The following is a 22,201-nucleotide window of genomic DNA, read 5'->3' as shown; positions in this document are numbered from 1 at the left end:
GGCCATGTTGGCAGGTGTCTGGCCATGTTGGCAGGTGTCTGGCCATGTTGGCAGGTGTCTGGCCATGTTGGCAGGTGTCTGGCCATGTTGGCAGGTGTCTGGCCCTGTTGGCAGGTGTCTGGCCATGTTGGCAGGTGTTTGGCCATGTTGGCAGGTGTCTGGCCATGTTGGCAGGTGTCTGGCCATGTTGACAGGTGTCTGGGCCTTGTTGGCAGGAGGTGTGTGTGTGTGTGTGTGTGTGTGTGTGTGTACTCACCTAATTGTACTCACCTAATTGTGCTTGCGGGGGTTGAGCTCTGGCTCTTTGGTCCCGCCTCTCAACCGTCAATCAACTGGTGTACAGATTCCTGAGCCTATTGGGCTCTATCATATCTACATTTGAAACTGTGAATGGAGTCAGCCTCCACCACATCACTTCCTAATGCATTCCATTTGCTAACTACTCTGACACTGAAAAAGTTCTTTCTAACGTCTCTGTGGCTCATTTGGGTACTCAGCTTCCACCTGTGTCCCCTTGTTCGCGTCCCACCAGTGTTGAAAAGTTCGTCCTTGTTTACCCGGTCGATTCCCCTGAGGATTTTGTAGGTTGTGATCATGTCCCCCCTTACTCTTCTGTCTTCCAGTGTCGTGAGGTGCATTTCCCGCAGCCTTTCCTCATAACTCATGCCTCTTAGTTCTGGGACTAGTCTAGTAGCATACCTTTGGACTTTTTCCAGCTTCGTCTTGTGTGTGTGTGTGTGTGTGTGTGTGTGTGTGTGTGTGTGTGTGTGTGTGTGTGTATGTGTGTGTGTGTGTGTGTGTGTGTGTGTGTGTGTGTGTACTCACCTAACCTAAGCCTGCAGGGTCGAGCATCAGCTCCTAAGCCCCGCCCTCCGACCGTCAGCAGTTTAATTCAACGGTTCAAATTATCTTCCTCATATAGTCCAGTCCACTTATACACGACTGTAAAAGTTCTTTCTCACATCTCCAGTTTCCAGTCTCTCTCGGTCTACTAATCATTGATTTGAATATTTCTTATCTATCTACTTTGTCAGTCCCCCTTAGTATCTTGTACGTCGTTATCATATCCGCCCTATTCCTTCTGTCTACCAGTGTAGTGAGGGCCAGTCTTTCTTCACAGTTCACTCCCCCTTAGTTCAGGAACGAGCTTTGTTGCATATATTTAGACTTTAGATAGACATATATTTGCTCTGTGCTTCTTTATGTAAGGGCTCCAGGCAGGGGCAGTGTGTATTCACCTAGTTGTATTCACCTAGTTGTGTTTGCGGGGGTTGAGCTTTGCTCTTTCGGCCCGCCTCTCAACTGTCAATCAACTGTTTACTAACTACTATTTTTTTCCACACCACACACACACACCAAGAAGCAGCCCGTGACAGCCGACTAACTCCCAGGTACCTGTTTACTGCTTGGTAACAGGGGCATTCAGGGTGAAAGAAACTTTGCCCATTTGTTTTCTGCCATGTGTGCGTGCGTGCGTGCGTGTGAGTGTGCGTGCACGCACTGATATATTTAGGTATAGCTTGGAGTGATGAAGAACGATGAAAAATGACCCACTAGCTGTTGGTCCGTGATTTATCATCCCAAGAATTACCATTCAGATAAATCATTAATCTTTTAAACTCCGGACAGACAAAATGTAGTTTCATACCAATTCGATTTCCTCCGAGAAGGGTCCCCCAAAAAAATGCATTTTGCATATTCTGATATAATCATTGCCAGTCAGCTGTGAAATAATGTGTCAGAAATTTTTGACGGGTTGAAAAGCAATTTGGACTACTCTGAGAATGTGACGAGATGGTGACAAGCCGCTGCCTCGGAGTTCTTCAAGACCCCGGGGCTAGAGATGTTGCTCTCCCTTGTACCTCAAGTGTTAAGTCAAGTGGTAGCAGATATGGAACGGATATGATATATATATATATATATATATATATATATATATATATATATATATATATATATATATATATATATATATGCGAACAAGCCTGAATGGTCCCCAGGACATATGCAACTGAAAACTCACACCCCAGAAGTTCACTTCTGGGGTGTGAGTTTTCAGTTATATATATATATATATATAATATATATATAAATATATATATATATATATATAATATATATATATATATATTTGTATATATATATATATATATATATATATATATATATATATATATATATATATATATATTTGTATATATATATATATATATATATATATATATATATATATATATATATATATATATATATATATATATATATAATTTGATAGCAGTCTTGTAAACATATGTTGTTAAATATGACCGAAAAAGTAAGATTAATGATTCTAACACGAATCTTCTCAATATTTCTTATTTTTTTCCTCACTGTCGAGGGAAGTTGAAAAATAGCACATAATTACACTCTACCCACTTCAAGACCCAGAACCAACGCAGAGACGGCATTCAATGACCCTACCTAAGGAACATAAGCTACCCTGTTGATACATTTAATACCTAATTAATACCCCCCTTAATATGGCATCCATCCACCACCTCACCCAAAGAGTATATATTCCGATGTTACGCTAAAATTGTCTTTGAAAATGTAAGGAGTACCTTGCGAAACGCATCCCTAAGAGCCAGACTATAATAAAGTGTAAAAATGAACTTTTGGAGAGTTAATTTTTCACCTTCCCTCGACAGTAAAGAAAAACATAAGATATATAGAGAAGATTCGTGTTTGATACGTAAATCTTACCATTTCGGTCATATTTAACATATATATATATATATATATATATATATATATATATATATATATATATATATATAAAGTGTGACTTTTAAGTAGCATAGACGTAACAAAAAATCCTCATTTACATGTCAGTGTGTTCCTTGTTAGTTCAATAATATTGTCTTTGTTCCTTCAGTGACGAGTTCCGTGTTCCTTCCTCAGGTTCGTCAAGGTCTCCACGTATCACGGAACACCCGACGGACATCACAGTGCCACGGAGCGAGCCAGCAACACTCAACTGCAAGGCCGAGGGCAAGCCACCCCCGACCATCCATTGGTTCAAGGATGGTCAACTAGTGAGGTTAGTCTTGCTGGGTGTGGGCTAGGTGCTGGGTGTGGGCTAGGTGCTGGGTGTGGGCTAGGAGGTGGGAGTGGACTAGGGACTGGGTGTGGGCTAGGTGCTGGGTGTGGGCTAGGTGCTGGGTGTGGGCTAGGAGCTGGGTGTGGGCTAGGTGCTGGGTGTGGGCTAGGTGCTGGGTGTGGGCTAGGTGCTGGGTTGGGGCTAGGTGCTGGGTGTGGGCTAGGAGCTGGGTGTGGGCTAGGTGCTGGGTGTGGGCTAGGTGCTGGGTGTGGGCTAGGTGCTGGGTGTGGGCTAGGTGCTGGGTGTGGGCTAGGTGCTGGGTGTGGGCTAGGTGCTGGGTTGGGGCTAGGTGCTGGGTGTGGGCTAGGAGCTGGGTGTGGGCTAGGTGCTGGGTGTGGGCTAGGTGCTGGGTTGGGGCTAGGTGCTGGGTGTGGGCTAAGTCCTGGGTGTGGGCTAGGTGCTGGGTGTGGGCTAGGTGCTGGGTGTGGGCTAGGTGCTGGGTGTGGGCTAGGTGCTGGGTTGGGGCTAGGTGCTGGGTGTGGGCTAGGTGCTGGGTGTGGGCTAGGTGCTGGGTGTGGGCTAGGTGCTGGGTGTGTAGAGAAACTCTCGAAAATAACTACAGGTATTATATTTTACTCGATATAATTTGTTAAGTTTTGGCCAAGTTCCTTAAGCTGTGGCACGTCATCTAATCAACGAGAAAGTCAGCTAAACCGTTGGTAAGTTAGCTAGGGTGTACCTAAGTTAAATAAGCTGAGGTAAATGAGAGGAAGCCAAAATATTGATTCTCTTAAGCAAAAATATACAACAAAAATTGCATCCAGTATTGGACTCCTTAGCAAGGGTGATGGAACTTTCACAGATGTCAACAATGAAAAATGAATGAATTACTGAGGCTTCAGTACGATTTTGCCTTCAGAGAACGGCTGAACACATTGAAGAGTGAAGATCCAGACGAATTAATCATGGATGTGACACCAACATCGAACCATATATATCAGACGTCACCCTAACCCCACTGGACTTTGAGATAGCCATAGACAGCATGCCCATGCACTCTGCACCAGGCCCAGACTCCTCGAATTTGACTTTCATCAATAGTTGCAAAAACCACTAACACAGGCCCCAAACATTTTTGGTGAGATAGAGCCTAGATACTGGTGTTATTCCCTGATATACTAAAGTCAGCGGAGATCGCGCCGCTCTATAAACGAGGGAATAAAGTCCAAAAATTCTAGACTTTTAACATCACACATAAAAATTGATGAATGGGTGCTAAGAAGCAGGATAAACAAAATACATGGAATCACAGCATCTCCATAACCCCGGACAACATGGTTTCAGAACAGGGCGCTCTTGCCTGTCGCAGTTGCTGGACCACTATGATATGGCATTAGATGCTATGGAAGACAAACAAAACGCTGATGTAATTTACACAGATTTCGCAAAAGCTTTTGATAAATGTGACCATGGTGTTATTGCACATAAAATGCGTTCAAAAGGAATTACCGGGAAAATAGGCAGATGGATCTACAATTTCCTGACTAACAGAACCCAATGTGTAATAGTCAACAAAATAAAATCCGGTCCATCAACCGTGAAGAGCTCAGTCCCCCAGGGTACTGTGCTTGCTCCAGTACAGTCCCCCAAAGTACTGTGCTTGCTCCAGTACAGTCCCCCAGGGTACTGTGCTTGCTCCAGTACAGTCCCCCAGGGTACTGTGCTTGCTCCAGTACCGTCCCCCAGGGTACTGTGCTTGCTCCAGTACAGTCCCCCAGGGTACTGTGCTTGCTCCAGTACAGTCCCCCAGGGTACTAAGCTTGCTCCAGTACAGTCCCCCAGGGTACTGTGCTTGCTCCAGTACAGTCCCCCACGGTACTGTGCTTGCTCCAGTACAGTCCCCCAGGGTACTGTGCTTGCTCCAGTACAGTCCCCCAGGGTACTGTGCTTGCTCCAGTACAGTCCCCTAGGGTACTGTGCTTGCTCCAGTATTTTTCCTCATCCTCATCATCTTTGCAGATGACACTAGGATCTTCATGAGAGTAGACAACATAGAGGACACGGCAAACCTCCAATCAGATGTAAATCTGATCTTTCTATGGGCTACAGAAAATAACATGGTGTTTAACGAAGATAAGTTCCAGCTCATGCATTATGAAAAAAACGAAAATTAAGAAGAACCTTTCACACTAGAGATGCTATACCGATGATGATACTCTTCAAGACGCTAGTGCTCTCTAGAGTGGAGTACTGCTGTACAATGACAGCCCCTTTCAAAGCTGGAGAAATTGCTGACCTGGAGAGCGTGCAGAGATCCTTTACTGCTAGAATCCACTCAGTAAAACATCTAAACTATTGGGACCGACTAAAGAGCCTAAATCTGTACTCCCTTGAGCGCAGGCGGGAGAGATACATAATAATTTACACGTGGAAAATAGTAGAGGGGCTGGTCCCAAACCTGCACACAGAAATAACACCACATGAGACCAGGAGGCATGGCAGGATGTGCAGAATACCCCCGTTGAAGAGCAGAGGTGCAACAGGTACTCTGAGAGAGAAGTTTATACATGATCAACCAGGCTGTGACTCACACAACAGACTGCAAACAGTGCCGTCAAACAGCCTGGTTGACCAGACTATCTAGGACATGGATTCCATGGAGCATGACAAGGTAGACAAGGTAGATGGGGTAAGCCACTCTGAGCATGACAAGGTAGACAAGGTAGATGGGGTAAACCACTCTGAGCATGACAAGGTAGACAAGGTAGATGGGGTAAGCCACTCTGTGATCTTGTCAAGTCCCCCCCCCCTCCTGTTGTATTCCTCGGTGTGGAGATCTTTTTTGTTCAATATTTTTGTTCACGAAGTTTGTTCCAGTCTTGTTCAGAACATAAATATATTCAGAGTTTCCACAAGTGGATTAAAAAACAGCAATAAAACTCAAGAACCTTAAACGATTGTAACTAAAAAAGAAATATATATATATATATATATATATATATATATATATATATATATATATATATATATATATATATATATATATATATATAGTGTAAATCAAATCAAGTTATCTTTCTGTTCGATCATAGAGATACACCCCACCAGCCTGTAGAGTGTCATATTCGACACAGCTGGTGTCGTAAGATGGGGCTCCAGGATGGTGCGACGTACTCTAAGACTGGCCTCACATAGGTGGTATACAGTGATCTAAAAGATGGGGCTCCAGGATGGTGCAGCGTACTCTAAGACTGGCCTCACACAGGTGGTATACAGTGATCTAAAAGCCTCCTTATACAAGTTTGTGAAGGATGTTCTGACCTTTGCTAGAGTAGAGTATGCCGCTGATGTTATTGTGTTTATATGAACCTCTGGAGTTAGGTTTGGTGTTATGTCCACTCCCAGGTCTTGTTCCCTACACGTTATAGGGAGGTTGTTTCCCTTCATCCTATATTGGCCTTTCCTGGCTCATGATCCCATGTCCATCACCTTGCACTTACTGGTGTTGAACTCTAGAAGCCGTATATATGTGTGTGTGTGTGTGTGTGTGTGTGTGTGTGTGTGTGTGTGTGTGTGTGTGTGTCTGTGTGTGTGTGTGTGTGTATAAACAACACACACACACACACAGGGGAGGCGGGGTCTGGTAGCTGAGCGGACTGCGCTCAGGTGTCATAATTCTGTGGCCCGGGTTCGAATGGGCAAAGTTTCTTTCACCCTGATGCTCCTGTTATATATCAGTAAATAGGTACCTGGGAGTTACACAACTGTTACGTGCTGCTTCCTGGGGTGTGTGTGGAAAAAATATTTAGTTAGTAACAGTTGATTGATTGACAGTTGAGAGGCGGGCATAAAGAGCAGAGCTCAACCCCCACAAGCACAACTAGGTCAATACACAGGAAGAGCCCAGGAAACAAAAGGCTGGCATTCCGAAAGGGAAACTATAAGGAGATAAGAAAATTCATAACAGATATAACATGGGAAACAGAGCTCAGGGGAAAGACGGACCAAGACATGATGGACTACATCACACAGAAGTACAAGGACGCAGCAAACAAGTTTGTCCCAGTCCAAAAGGAAAGAAATGAAATGCTAACGAGAAACCCATGGTTTAATCAGAGATGTAGGCTAGCTAAGCAGCAAAGTAAAAGGGCATGGAGAAACTATAGGAATAACAGGACACTGGAGAGCAGAGAAAGATACCAGAATGCCAGGAATGAATATGTCAGGATGAGAAGAGAGGCAGAAAGACAATATGAAAACGACATCGCAAGCAAGGCAAAGACTCAACCTAAATTGTTGCACAGCCACATCAGGAGAAAAACAACAGTAAAGGAACAGGCAATGAAACTGAGGATAGGGGCAGACAGATTCACTACAATCGACAAGGAAGTGTGCAAGAAACGCAATAAGAAATTCCAGGCCAGGAGGCCTTCACAGTAGAGCAAGGGGGAAGTCCCAGAGATAGGAGAAGGAACATCTAACCAAACACCACTATTTGAGTTTGTGATTACCAGTGGGGAGGTGAGGAAGCATCTGCTAGATTTGAAAGTGACAAAGGCCCGGATGGAATCTCACCATGGATATTGAAAGAAGTACCAGAAGTTCTGTGCCAGTCACACTCCATGGTATATCACAAATCACTGGTAACAGGTGAACTGCCAAAAATTTGGAAGACGGCCAATGTAGTCCCGATATTCAAGACGGGTGACAGGAGGCACTGAACTACAGGCCAGTGTCACTAACTTGCATACCATGCATGGGTTCAGGGATGGCATGTCCTGCCTCACAGGGTTACTTGAATTCTACGACCAGGCAACAAAAATAAGGCAAGAAAGAGAGGGCTGGGCTGACTGCATATTTTTGGATTGTCAGAAAGCCTTTGATACAGTGCCACATAAGAGATTAGTGCACAAATAGAAGATGCAGGCAGGAGTGAAAGGGAAGGTACTCCACTGGACAAGGGAGTACCTAAGCAACAGGACACAGCGAGTCACAGTGAGGGGTGAGGTCTTGGAGTGGCGAGGCGTCACCAGTGGAGTCCCACAGGGGTCAGTCCTTGGACCTATACTGTTCCTGATATATGTAAATGATCTCCCAGCAGGAATAAATTCGTTCCACTCAATATTTGTTGATGATGCAAAAATTATGAGGATGATTAAGACAGAGGAAGATAATATGAAGCTACAAACTGAAGGACCTAACTTATGACTTAGACAAACTGAAGGAATGGTCCAACAAATGGCTACTAAAGTTCAACCCAAGTAAGTGTAAGGTAATGAATCTAGGCGGAGGAACTAGGAGGCCAGACACATGATACTAAATGAGAGATGAAGTCCTTCACGAAACAGACAGAGAGAAAGATCTAGGAGTTGATATCACACCAAACCTGTCTCCTGAAGCCCACATAAAAAGATTAACATCTGCGGCATATGCGAGGCTGGCTAACATCAGAACGGCGTTCAGGAACCTGTGTAAGGAATCATTCAGAATCTTGTACACCACATATGTAAGACCAATCCTGGAGTATGCGGCCCCAGCATGCAGCCCGTACCTTGTCAAGCACAAGACGAAGCTCGAAAAAGTTCAGAGGTATGCCACTAGACTAGTCCCAGAACTAAGAGGCATGAGTTACGAGGAAAGGCTGCGGGAAATACACCTCACGACACTGGAAGACAAAATAGTGAGGGTAGATATGATCACTACCTACAAAATACTCAGGAATTGATATAGTAGATAAAGACAGATTACTTAACACGGGTGGGACGCGAACAAGGGGACACAGGTGCAAATTAGTACTCAAATGAACCACAGGAACGTTAGAAAGAACTTTTTCAGTGTCAGAGAAACATACGAACCCAACCAACCTACGTAACCTATCGAGGTCGATTCATAGAAAACGTCAATATTAGAACATTTAAATTTACACTAATACGTCACATTTTGTTACGTAGTGGTCGATGGTGTAAAGAATGCGATATATATATATATATATATATATATATATATATATATATATATATATATATATATATATATGTGTGTGTGTGTGTGTGTGTGTGTGTGTGTGTGTGTGTTGCGAGTCCGTGATCTCTTAAATTACATATAATTTACACATATATCAAGCGTTGGAGGATCTACGCTACTTGTGTATTCTGCCAGCAGGAACAGCTCTCTTGATCAATGTTTAATGGGAGACAGTGTAGGGTGTGTGGAGGGGGGCTCGCTACACTCTTTATGGATGAGGACCGTCTGACTGATTCATCACACTCTGGAGGTTGGCACTTTGTTCTGGGCGAGATGGTGACCACTGCCTCAATGCGTGTCACCATTCCCTGTACTCACTTAGTGGTGCTTGCGGGGGTTGAGCTCTGGCTCTTTCATCCCGCCTCTCAACCGTCAATCAACAGGTGTACAGGTTCCTGAGCCTACTGGACTCTATCATATCTACACTTGAAACTGTGTATGGAGTCAGCCTCCACCACATCACTGCCTAATGCATTCCATTTACTAACTACTCTGACACTGAAAAAGTTCTTTCTAACGTCTCTGTGGCTCATGTGGGTACTCAGTTTCCACCTGTGTCCCCTTGTTCGCGTACCAGCCGTGCTAAGTCATCTGTCTTTATCTGCTATATCAATTCCTTTGAGAATTTTGTGTGTGGTGATCATGTCTCCCCTAACTCTTCTGTCTTCCAGCGAAGTGAGGTTTAGTTCCCGTAGTCTCTCCTCGTAGCTCATACCCCTCATCTCGGGAACTAGTCTGGTGGCATACCTTTGGACATTCTCCAATTTAGTCTTGCGCTTGACTAGATACGGACTCCTCGTAAGTGTTGCACAGAGGTTGTTTTCTTGTTGTTTAAGATTCGCTACTTGGAACAAAAAGTTCCAAGTAGCACGGGCTATGGTGAGCCCGCAGGGGTGGCCGACGAGAGAGACACTGGGGAGATGTGACAGTGTCGACTCCACTGAGGAGGTAGCGTGGCTGGTGAAGGTCCAGCTCATGAAGATGAGGGCGTGGAGAGGCCAGAAGTGAAGATGACCCCTGCCAGAGAGGTCAGAAGTGGTGATGACCCCTGCTGGAGAGGTCAGAAGTGGTGATGACCCCTGCTGGAGAGGTCAGAAGTGGTGATGACCCCTGCTGGAGAGGTCAGAAGTGGTGATGACCCTGTCAGAGAGGTCAGAAGTGAAGATGACCCCTGTCAGAGAGGTCAGAAGTGAAGATGACCCCTGTCAGAGAGGTCAGAAGTGGTGATGACCCCTGTCAGAGAGGTCAGAAGTGAAGATGACCCCTGCCAGAGAGGTCAGAAGTGAAGATGACCCCTGCCAGAGAGGTCAGAAGTGAAGATGACCCCTGCCAGAGAGGTCATAAGTGAAGATGACCCCTGCCAGAGAGGTCAGAAGTGAAGATGACCCCTGCCAGAGAGATCAGAAGTGAAGATGACCCCTGCCAGAGAGGTCAGAAGTGAAGATGACCCCTGCCAGAGAGGTCAGAAGTGATGATGACCCCTGCCAGAGAGGTCAGAAGTGAAGATGACCCCTGCCAGAGAGGTCAGAAGTGATGATGACCCCTGCTAGAGAGGTCAGAAGTGAAGATGACCCTGTCAGAGAGGTCAGAAGTGAAGATGACCCCTGCCAGAGAGGTCAGAAGTGAAGATGACCCCTGTCAGAGAGGTCAGAAGTGAAGATGACCCCTGTCAGAGAGGTCAGAAGTGAAGATGACCCCTGCCAGAGAGGTCAGAAGTGAAGATGACCCCTGCCAGAGAGGTCAGAAGTGAAGATGACCCCTGTCAGAGAGGTCAGAAGTGAAGATTACCCCTGTCAGAGAGGTCAGAAGAGAAGAAGAGTGTGGACTGACCCAGGACCAGAGTAGAGTGACAAGTCACGTCATTCTGAAGTCTCACTCCTCACAGTAACTCTGTTTCCTGTTGCTTAGGTACTCCCTTACCCACTGAGGAACCCTACCTGGTACAGTGTGTGTGTCCACCACCTACCACAGGCGTACTGAGGTATCAGTAGTGGTATTATCTGTCTAAGCAGTTATGCGGTATCGGTATCTGCAGCAAAGTATCTTTACTGGGTGATATGACCTGTAAATGACCCGGAAGAGAGAAAGTATCTTCCGGGTCATGTACAGTCTGTGTTTACTGGTGTTTAATATGTTCTAAACTGTCCTAGTTAATGGTGGAGGTTTACATCCTCTGAGAAGTATAGGTGCAGTTAGTTTACTTCTGTGGAGAGTTCCAAGGTATAGATCACTTGGTGTACTTTAATGTGTAAGGGTAGCCCTTGAGGGCCAGCTGATCCTTCAAGTGTAAGGGTAACCCTTGAGTGCCAGCTGATACTTATAGTGTAAGGGTAGCCCTTCAGGGCCAGCTGATACTTCAAGTGTAAGGGTAGCCCTTCAGGGCCAGCTGATACTTCAAGTGTAAGGGTAGCCCTTCAGGGCCAGCTGATACTTCAAGTGTAAGGGTAGCCCTTCAGGGCCAGCTGATACTTCAAGTGTAAGGGTAGCCCTTCAGGGCCAGCTGATACTTCAAGTGTAAGGGTAGCCCTTCAGGGCCAGCTGATACTTCAAGTTTAAGGGTAGCCCTTGAGGGCCACCTGATCCTTCAAATGTTAGGGTAGCCCTTGAGGGCCAGCTGATACTTCAAATGTTAGGGTAGCCCTTGAGTGCCAGCTGATACTTCAAGTGTTAGGGATAGCCCTTGAGTGCCAGCTGATTCTTCTAGTGTAAGGGTAGCCCTTGAGTGCCAGCTGATACTTCAAGGTTGTCTTTCAACTAGTTTCTGATCTAGCAGGCGATGGTGCCTATGTCAGAACACGAGGTGCCAACACCAACAGTCTGGCAGGTCGGGCCTTGCATGAGACCAGGGGACAGTGAGCCCCGGAACCACTTCATGATGGATATGAGGCCGAAAAATTAGGTCAATTAAGGAGTTAAATTTGGAAGCTGTTTAGCTTTAATTAGTCCCTTTTGTTCACGCGACCCTCCGGCTCACGTGACCTCGTCTGACCTCACGTGACCTCGTCTGACCTCACGTGACCCCAAGTGACCTCGTCTGACCTCACGTGACCCCAAGTGACCTCATGTGACCTCGTCTGACGCCACGTGACCTCACGTGACCCCAAGTGACCTCACGTGACCTCGTCTGACCTCACGTGACCTCGTCTGACCCCAAGTGACCTCGTCTGACCTCACGTGACCTCGTCTGACCTTACGTGACCTCGTCTGACCCCAAGTGGCATCGTCTGACCTCACGTGACCTCGTCTGATCTCACGTGACCTCGTCTGACCCCAAGTAACCTCGTCTGGCCCCATGTGACCTCGTCTGACCTCACGTGACCTCGTCTGACCCCACGTGACCTCGTCTGACCCCACGTGACCTCGTCTGACCCCAAGTGACCTCGTCTGACCCCAAGTGACCTCGTCTGACCTCACGTGACCTCGTCTGACCCCAAGTGACCGTGTCTGACCTCACGTGACCTCGTCTGACCCCAAGTGACCTCGTCTGACCTCACGTGACCTCACATGACATCGTCTCAGATCACCTCATCTTCAGTGACCTTTGACCTCGCCTCACTTACTCTCACCTCCCGTGACCTGAAACCTTCACATTTTTAGTAATACTATATTATGTGCAACTCAACTTGTAAACACATTGTGATGGCGTTATAATGTTATAAAGATAATGTCTGGCTGTTTTAACAGCAGTGTTGTCAGTGTTGGCAGTGTTGGCAGTGTTGGCAGTGTTGGCAGTGTTGGCAGTGTTGGCAGTGTTGCCAGTGTTGGCAGTGTTGGCAGTGTTGGCAGTGTTGCCAGTGTTGGCAGTGTTGGCAGTGTTGCCAGTGTTGGCAGTGTTGCCAGTGTTGCCAGTGTTGGCAGTGTTGGCAGTGTTGCCAGTGTTGGCAATGTTGGCAGTGTTGCCAGTGTTGACAGTGTTGGCAGTGTTGGCAGTGTTGTCAGTGTTGGCAGTGTTGGCAGTGTTGGCAGTGTAGGCAGTGTTGGCAGTGTTGGCAGTGTTGGCAGTGTTGCCAGTGATGCCAGTGTTGGCAGTGTTGTCAGTGTTGGCAGTGTTGGCAGTGTTAGTGTTGGCAGTGTTGCCAGTGTTGGCAGTGTTGTCAGTGTTGGCAGTGTTGGCAGTGTTGCCAGTGATGCCAGTGTTGGCAGTGTTGGCAGTGTTGGCAGTGTTAGTGTTGGCAGTGTTGGCAGTGTTGGCAGTGTTGTCAGTGTTGGCAGTGTTGCCAGTGTTGGCAGTGTTGCCAGTGTTGCCAGTGTTGGCAGTGTTGGCAGTGTTGGCAGTGTTGCCAGTGTTGGCAGTGATGCCAGTGTTGGCAGTGTTGGCAGTGTTGCCAGTGTTGGCAGTGATGCCAGTGTTGGCAGTGTTGGCAGTGTTGTCAGTGTTGGCAGTGTTGGCAGTGTTGGCAGTGTTGGCAGTGTTGGCAGTGTTGTCAGTGTTGCCAGTGTTGGCAGTGATGCCAGTGTTGCCAGTGTTGGCAGTGTTGCCAGTGTTGGCAGTGTTGTCAGTGTTGGCAGTGTTGCCAGTGTTGGCAGTGTTGGCAGTGTTGCCAGTGTTGGCAGTGTTGGCAGTGTTGGAAGTGATGCCAGTGTTGGCAGTGTTGCCAGTGTTGCCAGTGCTGGCAGTGTTGGCAGTGTTGTCAGTGTTGGCAGTGTTGGCAGTGTTGCCAGTGTTGGCAGTGTTGGCAGTGTTGGCAGTGTTGTCAGTGTTGGCAGTGTTGCCAGTGTTGCCAGTGTTGGCAGTGTTGGCAGTGTTGGCAGTGTTGCCAGTGTTGGCAGTGTTGGCAGTGTTGCCAGTGTTGACAGTGTTGCCAGTGTTGGCAGTGTTGCCAGTGTTGCCAGTGTTGGCAGTGATGCCAGTGATGCCAGTGTTGCCAGTGTTGACAGTGTTGGCAGTGTTGCCAGTGTTGACAGTGTTGGCAGTGTTGGCAGTGTTGCCAGTGTTGGCAGTGTTGCCAGTGTTGGCAGTGTTGGCAGTGTTGCCAGTGATGCCAGTGATGCCAGTGTTGGCAGTGTTGCCAGTGTTGGCAGTGTTGGCACAAAAACTTGGAGGTTGATGGACAAATTAGACGACAACGAGTTCATTTATGTTTGAGTGTCTTAGAGAAGCGAGACGAGGAAGGTCTGGGAGCGGCGTCTGCCAACCAGTCCTCATAATACAACGTCGCATGTTGACGTTCGCTCAACCTGAGGCTAAGAATTGTCCGACTAGAAAACGGCAGCGGCTGGCGAAAGTGTCGTACTGTCCCGTTTTCTGTTTTAGGTCCTCTGGTGGGTTAGGATAAGGGGGCATTTTAATACGGCGGTCTCTTGACGACGGGCTGAACAGTGGACGTTGTTAAAGGGGGTGTAGAAGGAGAGGTGTAGTACCTGACTGTGCGGGCCGCTCCCAGCAACAGCCTGTTGGACCAAGTCATTACTAGTGGAGCCTGGCCTCAGGCCGGGCTCGGGGAGTTGAAGAACTCTCGAGACTCTCTCCAGGTAAGTTCCAGGTATGGCCCTCAATTCTTTTGTTGCGGGACCTCAACAACACCCCCCTGTTATATATATATATATATATTGTGACGGTAACGCGTTGGTGTTCGGCTGTTTAAGGCTAGGGGTATGGCCTCGTCACATAGTTATAAAAAAAAATAGAAAAAACTGGAACTTCGTCTGTGGTAAGGTAAGGAGAAGACACACAAAACACAAGTAAACTTTAACAATGAAATTTTAATTACGTTAAATAAATCAAACATGAAAATAATGCACAAACAAATTCTTATAATAAAATCAATGAATCAAAATAATAAGAATACTTAAATGACAAAATGAAAAGTTACGTTAAGGCAAAATAACAAGAAGTGCAACACAAAGGTAAGTGGGAGGTGCTGGAATATTGGCTTAAAGCCACCACCTCTCTCAGTACACGCTAACGTCTAGCTGGGAGGAGTGCTGGCTACGAAAGCACGGAACATTCTGAGGACTGATGTTGGGGCGACCCCAGACATCAGGTAGTATTGGGGGCGAGTGCAGGTGCAGCCAGACCGGCGACCAATCAGCGGAGCCGTAGCGATCAACGGGTAGTTTGGTGGTTGGAGTTCGAACAGGTGGCTGGTTGCATACGTTTCTGCTTACCCTGGCAAGCCTTGCTGGTGCTGGTGTTGTTGTCGTTGTTGTTGGACATTTCTTCCATAGTCTTTTTATATAATTGTGAAGACGTAATTTTGGAGGGAAGAGCAGGCTCAATCTCTTGAAGGAGATTATCGTCACAACTCTCCCCCGAAGCCTGCGGTTCTGGAAGAAGTACGTCGTTATGTGGTGGAGTAATGGATGGAGTCGCTTCTACTTCATAAACTCTGGAGAGGGCATCGGCTATGGTGTTGTCAGAACCCTTGATATAGCGGATCTCCAGGTTGAAGTCTTGTAAATACAGAGCCCATCGTAGAAGACGCTGGTTGGTGAATTGGGCTTGATGTAGGAAGCGGAGAGGGTTGTGGTCTGAGAAGATGGTGGTAGACCTGGCGCCTTGTAGGTACGGAGCGAAGTGTTGGAGGTTCAGGACGATGGATAGTAGCTCCTTTTCAATAGTGCTGTAGTTCCTCTGGTGTGGTTTCAGTTTGTAGCTGTAGTAGCTGACAGGTAGAACCTCCTCGCCTCGTAGTTGCATCAGGACACCACCAACGCCGGTACCACTGGCGTCGACATGAAGGACGAAAGGCTTGGTGATATCTGGAGAGGCGAGAATGGGGTTAGAACAGAGGAGGAATTTGAGTTGTTCGAAAGCAACGGTTTGCTGCATGGTCCAATTATACCGTTGCTTGGGACTGGTTAATAGAATTAGAGGTGTGGCGACTGTACTGAAATTCCTCACAAACCTACGGTAGTAAGAGGCAAGACCAAGGAAGCGCAGGAGCTGCTTCCTGGTGGTAGGCTGTGGATACTGTAGGATGGCTTGAGTGTGTGAGTCTAACGGAGCTATGCTGCCACTCCCAATAACATGACCCAGATAACGCACTTTACCTTTCGCGAATGTGGACTTGCCCAGGTTGATGGTGAGGCCGGCTGTCAGGAGCTTGGAGAACAGACGTCGCAGCTGGAGCAGATGTTCACTCCAGGAGTTGGAGGCTACGACGATATCGTCCAGGTAGGCGTATGTGTTATCCAAGCCCTGGATGACACGGTTGACAGCTCTTTGAAAGGTGGCCGGGGCATTACATAGTCCGAAAGGAAGGCGTTCATATCTGAGAAGTCCAAAAGGAGTGATGAAGGCAGATATCTCTTTAGCGCGCTCCGTTAGACACACTTGATAGTACCCCTTAAGCAAGTCCACTTGGGACAAGTACTGGGCACTACCAATGGCATCAAGGATGTCATCTATCCTTGGCAAGGGGTAAGCATCCTTGACAGTGACAGAGTTCAGTTTACGATAGTCAGTGCACAACCGCACCTTACCTTGGGGTTTGGGCACCAGGATACAGGGTGAGGCCCAGGGGGACTCACAAGGTGTAGCCAGTCCATGATCCAAGAGGTATTGCACCTCAGCACGCATGACTTCCTTCTTGCTCGGGCTGATTCGGTAGAAGGGTTGACGAATCGGCCGGGTGTCGGGGAGCAGTTGGATGTCGTGCTGGGTAACATTACACTCTTGGGGATCATCTCTGAACAACTCTTGATGTTCTCTGAAGATCTTGACGAGAGGTGCACTATGATTATCCTGAAAGTATTTGGGAAGATCATTAAGGATTTCGGAATTAGAAAGCGCTGACTCCTTGTCAGTGCTTTCGGGAGGAGAAGCTGGGAAGGTCTCACTGTGGATGTAGGGTTCTGTGAATGTGGAATAGTTAGTCAAGACAGTGGGAGGAGTACCATTATATTGCTTCAGGAGGTTGACGTGGCACAGCTGGGTCTTCCGCCGCCTATCTGGAGTCTCTATCACATAATTATTATTATTCCTGCACTCTTTGACGCAGTAGGGTCCTGAAAATCTGTTTTGTAAAGGTGAACCTGGGATAGGGAAATAAGCAAGGACGAAGTCTCCCGGCTTGAATTTTCTTACTTTGCTGGTCTGGTCGTAATGAGTCTTCATTCTCACCTGGGCTTTCAATAGATTATCATGGGCAAAGCGGTGGACTCTCTCTAGAATGTGCTGAAGGTTTTGAAGAAACTGGGGCACATTCTGATGCTCACTGAAGGTGGCATCTCTGAGAGAGTCTTTGAAAGCCTTAAGGGGAGTACGGCACTTACGGCCGTAGAGCATCTCATAAGGAGATACTCCTAGGGACTCATTGGGGAGACTTCTGAAAATACACATTATTAGGTCAATCTGCTTATCCCAATCCTTTGAGGTTTCACTACAAAACTTTTTCAAGAGTGCTTTGATGGTCTGATGACTACGTTCAAGAGAACCCTGTGAAGCAGGATGATAGGGGCTGGACAATACCTGTTTGATGTTGAACTCCTCCAGTGTCCTTTTGAAGAGATCACTGGTGAAGTTGGTGCCACAGTCACTTTGAATCTCCCTGGGAAATCCGTATTGAGTGAAGATCTTCAGTAGATGTTTGATAACCGTAGCAGCCGTGATGTTCTTCACTGGAACTGCTATGGGAAATCTGGTGGTAGGACACAGGATGGTTAGGATGTAGGCGTTACCTGAACTGGTCCGAGGTAAAGGACCAACACAGTCTATTATGAGTCTGTGGAAAGGTTCCGCAGGCACCTGTATGGGAATCAGTGGTGCTCTGGGAATGGAGACGTTCGGTTTGCCTGCCATCTGACATGTATGACACTGTTTTACGTACTGTTTGACGTTGTTTACCATACCTGGCCAGTAGTAGTCTTGACGAATCCCATGGTAAGTCTTGTTGAAGCCGTAGTGGGAGAATGCTCCATGGGCCAGGTGTAGAATAGTGGGCCGCAGGCTGGTGGGAATCACAAGTTGTTCGGTGTTGGCCCAATCGTCCTCCTCCTTCAGTTTACTGGGTCTATATCTGCGGTAGAGCAAGTCGTTCTCTAGGAAGAACCCAGGAATACTGTCGGGTTGAGTCTCAGCCTGGAAAAACAATGGTGTTAAAGTAAGATCTTCCCTCTGCAACTTACGGAACTCCAACTTGGTCAGATGCGGGGGTAGTTTCTGAGGGTCTTGAGGGACAGCGGTAGCAGTAGAGTCAGCTGGCTGTGGACGTGCGGCTTGCGCACGGGTGGTCACGAGAACCGGAGGAGAAACTTCATCACTCTCTTGAACCTCTGCTGGAACATACTCGAGAATAGGATTACTTGGCACAGAGTTACACACCTGGGGTTTGTCCATGACGATCAGGTTGGTTGGTTGCAGGTCTTCTGCCAAGTCGTTGCCTAGGAGAAGTTGCACTCCAGGCATGGGAAAAGGCTTTTCCCTGACGGCGACTTGGACTTCCCCGTTCACGTAGGGACAATCCAGGTGGACTCTGGCGAGAGGGTATGGAGTGGTAGCAGTGAGGTCAGTGATGAAGACTGTTTCCCCAGTGTAGACTATGTTGGGCACAGCCGACTTCAAGATGATCGATTGTAGAGCCGCTGTGTCCCTCAAGATCTTCAATTTGAAACGTCCCTCCGGATTTGAACCGTTGGCAGAGACAGTTCCAGTATACAGGTGGTTACTGAAAAGAGAAAGATCATTAACATCAACACCAACATTCATCACAGGCTTACCGGACTTAGGAGGAGTTGGTTTGGGTCGTTGTTGGTCAGTGGTTCCCTTGTATTGAGACTTACCACACTTGTCTATGGTATGTCCATAGAGTCTACAATACTTGCAGTACAGTTGTGAACCAGCTTGATCGGGGCTCACCTTCTCGTAACTGTACCACGACTTCTTACTGGAGGATGGTTCAGGTGTCAGCCGGTGGATGAGGCTGTAAGTGTCAGCCGACTTAGCACACTTCAGGTAGTCGGTTTCTTCTTTATCTGCTAAGTAGAGGCGGACAGGAGGCGGCACACGTCTCAAGAATTCTTCAACAAGCATCAGGTTGACGAGTTCTGTAAAAGTAGAGACATGTGCTGCTTCCAGCCATTTCATGAAATACCTCCGTTTCGTGTTAGCAAACTCAAGGAAGGTAGTGGTACTTGCCTTCAGGTGGTCACGGAATTTCCTTCTATAACTTTCGGTGGAAAGTAGGTAGGCGTCTAACACTGCTTGTTTCAGAGTGTAGTAGTCATTCTCAGACGCCAAAGTACTGAGTGTGACTGCAGCTCTACCTGTAAGATGGACTCTGAGAAGTGTGGCCCATTGGTTGACAGGCCAACTGAGTTGATTAGCAAGGGTTTCAAAGGTGGTAAAGAACACATCAACTTCTGCTTCTACAAAGGATGGCATTAACTTACTTGCATGTGATATATTAAAACTGACGGGAAGATTGGCAGTAGCTTGCTGGCGTTGAGCGAGGTGTGAAGTTTCCAACGTGTATTCCCGTTGACGACACTCAAGAGCCAGAGTCGCTTGTTGCTTGTCATGTTCACGTTGCATTTCCAACTCGCGTTGTTTGGTTTCAAGCCGTATGCGTTCCCGCTCCTGGAGTAAGGCAATCTCACGTTCTTGTTCTTCCCTTCGTATGGCAGCTGCTCGTTCTTGTTGTTCGAGGGCTTCCCTTTGCTGTTCGCGGGCTTCCTTTTGCTGCTCACGTTCAATCTTAGCCAGCTCTAGTTTAAGTTTCATCGTTGCCAAGTCAGTTTTATCTGCAATATAGTAAGTTTCATGAGTTTCAGAGTCTATCTTACCTTGCTCTAAATAGTAATCCAGCAACAGGTTGTGTAGGTCATTTTTGTTGGCTTGATAGGGAACTTCTAGTTGATACTCATGTGCAAGAGTTTGTAGTTCAGTCCTCTTGGCACGACTTAAAGTCCCTATTTCACCTGCTGGATTTGCACGGAAAGTTTGGAGACGAAACATGGTGAAATTAGCAAATAAAGGTACACGAATGTTCAATAATGAAATGTCAGAAACAGGACAACGTGGCAACTGGTACCTATCCTGTGTGATCTTTAACAATTAACGTTAAGTGAAAGATATTAAATGATTAAATTAAATCAAGGGCGCAGGAAATCTTGTACCCGGTACTCATGTAAGAGAATAAGGGCAAGAAAATCCTACTAACAAATGAAACAAAGTTTCGAAAACAAATGAAACAGTTAAATGCTTCAAAAGTAAAATTGGTAGTCCAAGGATGTAGGCATACCTTGCCAAGTCTCTATAGGACATAAAGCAAGTTTTTCCTACTGAATTTAATATGATACTTACAGAATTAGCGAACTTTTGTGCTCTGAAAAAATAAGCTAATTCCCTACCGTTGTATGCATCATCATCTCTGACTGACGTGTAGGGGTGCGAGGTGTCAACTGGTGACGAGAACTGCTGCTGAGGTCCCAATTCAGCAACTAAAGTTCGAGCTAGAGGAACTATGGCCCTCTTTGTCCTCCTACAGTCAGATTGCAGAAGATTGGGTACTCTTGACCCGGGGCAGACCACAGTACCAGGGTACCAATATGATGATCTGTCAGAATGAGAAATATTCAAGGGACATAGATGGTAAATACGAGTAATAACATGGAGGGAGAGATGACCAATTAAGAGTATGACTGAGGCCTACAGTCACCACGTAATCCAAAGTTGTCTCACCTTCACTATATGTTACTCTCGTAATGCACAATACACCGCACCTTATAAAAAATGAAATTGAATGAAAAATAGTAAAGCTACGTTAACAAAGTTAAATACGCTTACCATAAATTACCACTTGGCACCAGTACCTGAGTGAAGCTCCTAGGACAGGCCCCCATATAACTTGTGACGGTAACGCGTTGGTGTTCGGCTGTTTAAGGCTAGGGGTATGGCCTCGTCACATAGTTATAAAAAAAAATAGAAAAAACTGGAACTTCGTCTGTGGTAAGGTAAGGAGAAGACACACAAAACACAAGTAAACTTTAACAATGAAATTTTAATTACGTTAAATAAATCAAACATGAAAATAATGCACAAACAAATTCTTATAATAAAATCAATGAATCAAAATAATAAGAATACTTAAATGACAAAATGAAAAGTTACGTTAAGGCAAAATAACAAGAAGTGCAACACAAAGGTAAGTGGGAGGTGCTGGAATATTGGCTTAAAGCCACCACCTCTCTCAGTACACGCTAACGTCTAGCTGGGAGGAGTGCTGGCTACGAAAGCACGGAACATTCTGAGGACTGATGTTGGGGCGACCCCAGACATCAGGTAGTATTGGGGGCGAGTGCAGGTGCAGCCAGACCGGCGACCAATCAGCGGAGCCGTAGCGATCAACGGGTAGTTTGGTGGTTGGAGTTCGAACAGGTGGCTGGTTGCATACGTTTCTGCTTACCCTGGCAAGCCTTGCTGGTGCTGGTGTTGTTGTCGTTGTTGTTGGACATTTCTTCCATAGTCTTTTTATATAATTGTGAAGACGTAATTTTGGAGGGAAGAGCAGGCTCAATCTCTTGAAGGAGATTATCGTCACAATATATATATATATATATATTTCAGAGGGGATGCACTTTATTGCAGTGATAAATGCAATATTGAATTATCTATCGCAGTGGTGATCCAGGCGATAGTCTATCGCAGTGATGATCCAGGCGATAGTCTATCGCAGTGATGATCCAGGCGATAGTCTATCTATCGCAGTGATGATCGCAGTGACGATCCAGGCAATCAACTGTTGTTATTGTTATAAACAGCCTCCTGGTGATTCGGAGCTCATTAACTGTTTAATAATTGTAAACAAAGCCGCCAAAGATTGAGGAAAGATGTTCAGGTTCGTAAGTGCTTGCGTAACTACTTCGTGAATCTGGCCCCAAGTAATTCAAATCTCACACATTTCTTTGTCATTATCAGTTAGCCAGTGGGTACAATATCGACGAGTAACGTTAATTTAACGACGCTGCCTCGTTCGTCTATATATATCGTGACCACTAGGTGTGTGCCTGACCTGTCTCAATGACTTGGGGCCAGATTCACGAAGCAGTTACGCAAGCACTTACGTACCTGTCCATCTTTTCTCAATCTTTGGCGGCTTTGTTTACAATTATTAAACAGTTACTGAGCTCCGAAACACCAGGAGGCTGTTTATAACA

General features: G+C 46.4%; 1 protein-coding gene across 1 annotated transcript in view; it reads left to right on the top strand.

The window, feature by feature from the left end:
- The first annotated feature begins 2,646 nt into the window (after positions 1-2,646).
- LOC138349760 (roundabout homolog 2-like) overlaps positions 2,647-22,201 on the top strand; it is a 318,232-nt gene continuing 298,677 nt past the window's right edge. Inside the window, exons 1-2 of the mRNA XM_069304202.1 lie at positions 2,647-2,731; positions 2,941-3,079. Coding sequence (XP_069160303.1) covers positions 2,647-2,731; positions 2,941-3,079 — 224 coding nt within the window. The remainder of the gene's footprint in view (positions 2,732-2,940; positions 3,080-22,201) is intronic.

Source organism: Procambarus clarkii, chromosome 52 (genome assembly GCF_040958095.1).
Source record: "Procambarus clarkii isolate CNS0578487 chromosome 52, FALCON_Pclarkii_2.0, whole genome shotgun sequence".
NCBI classification, from domain to species: domain Eukaryota; kingdom Metazoa; phylum Arthropoda; class Malacostraca; order Decapoda; family Cambaridae; genus Procambarus; species Procambarus clarkii.
The sequence above is the reverse complement of the archived record's forward strand: the minus strand, read 5'-3'. Positions and strand labels throughout refer to the sequence as shown.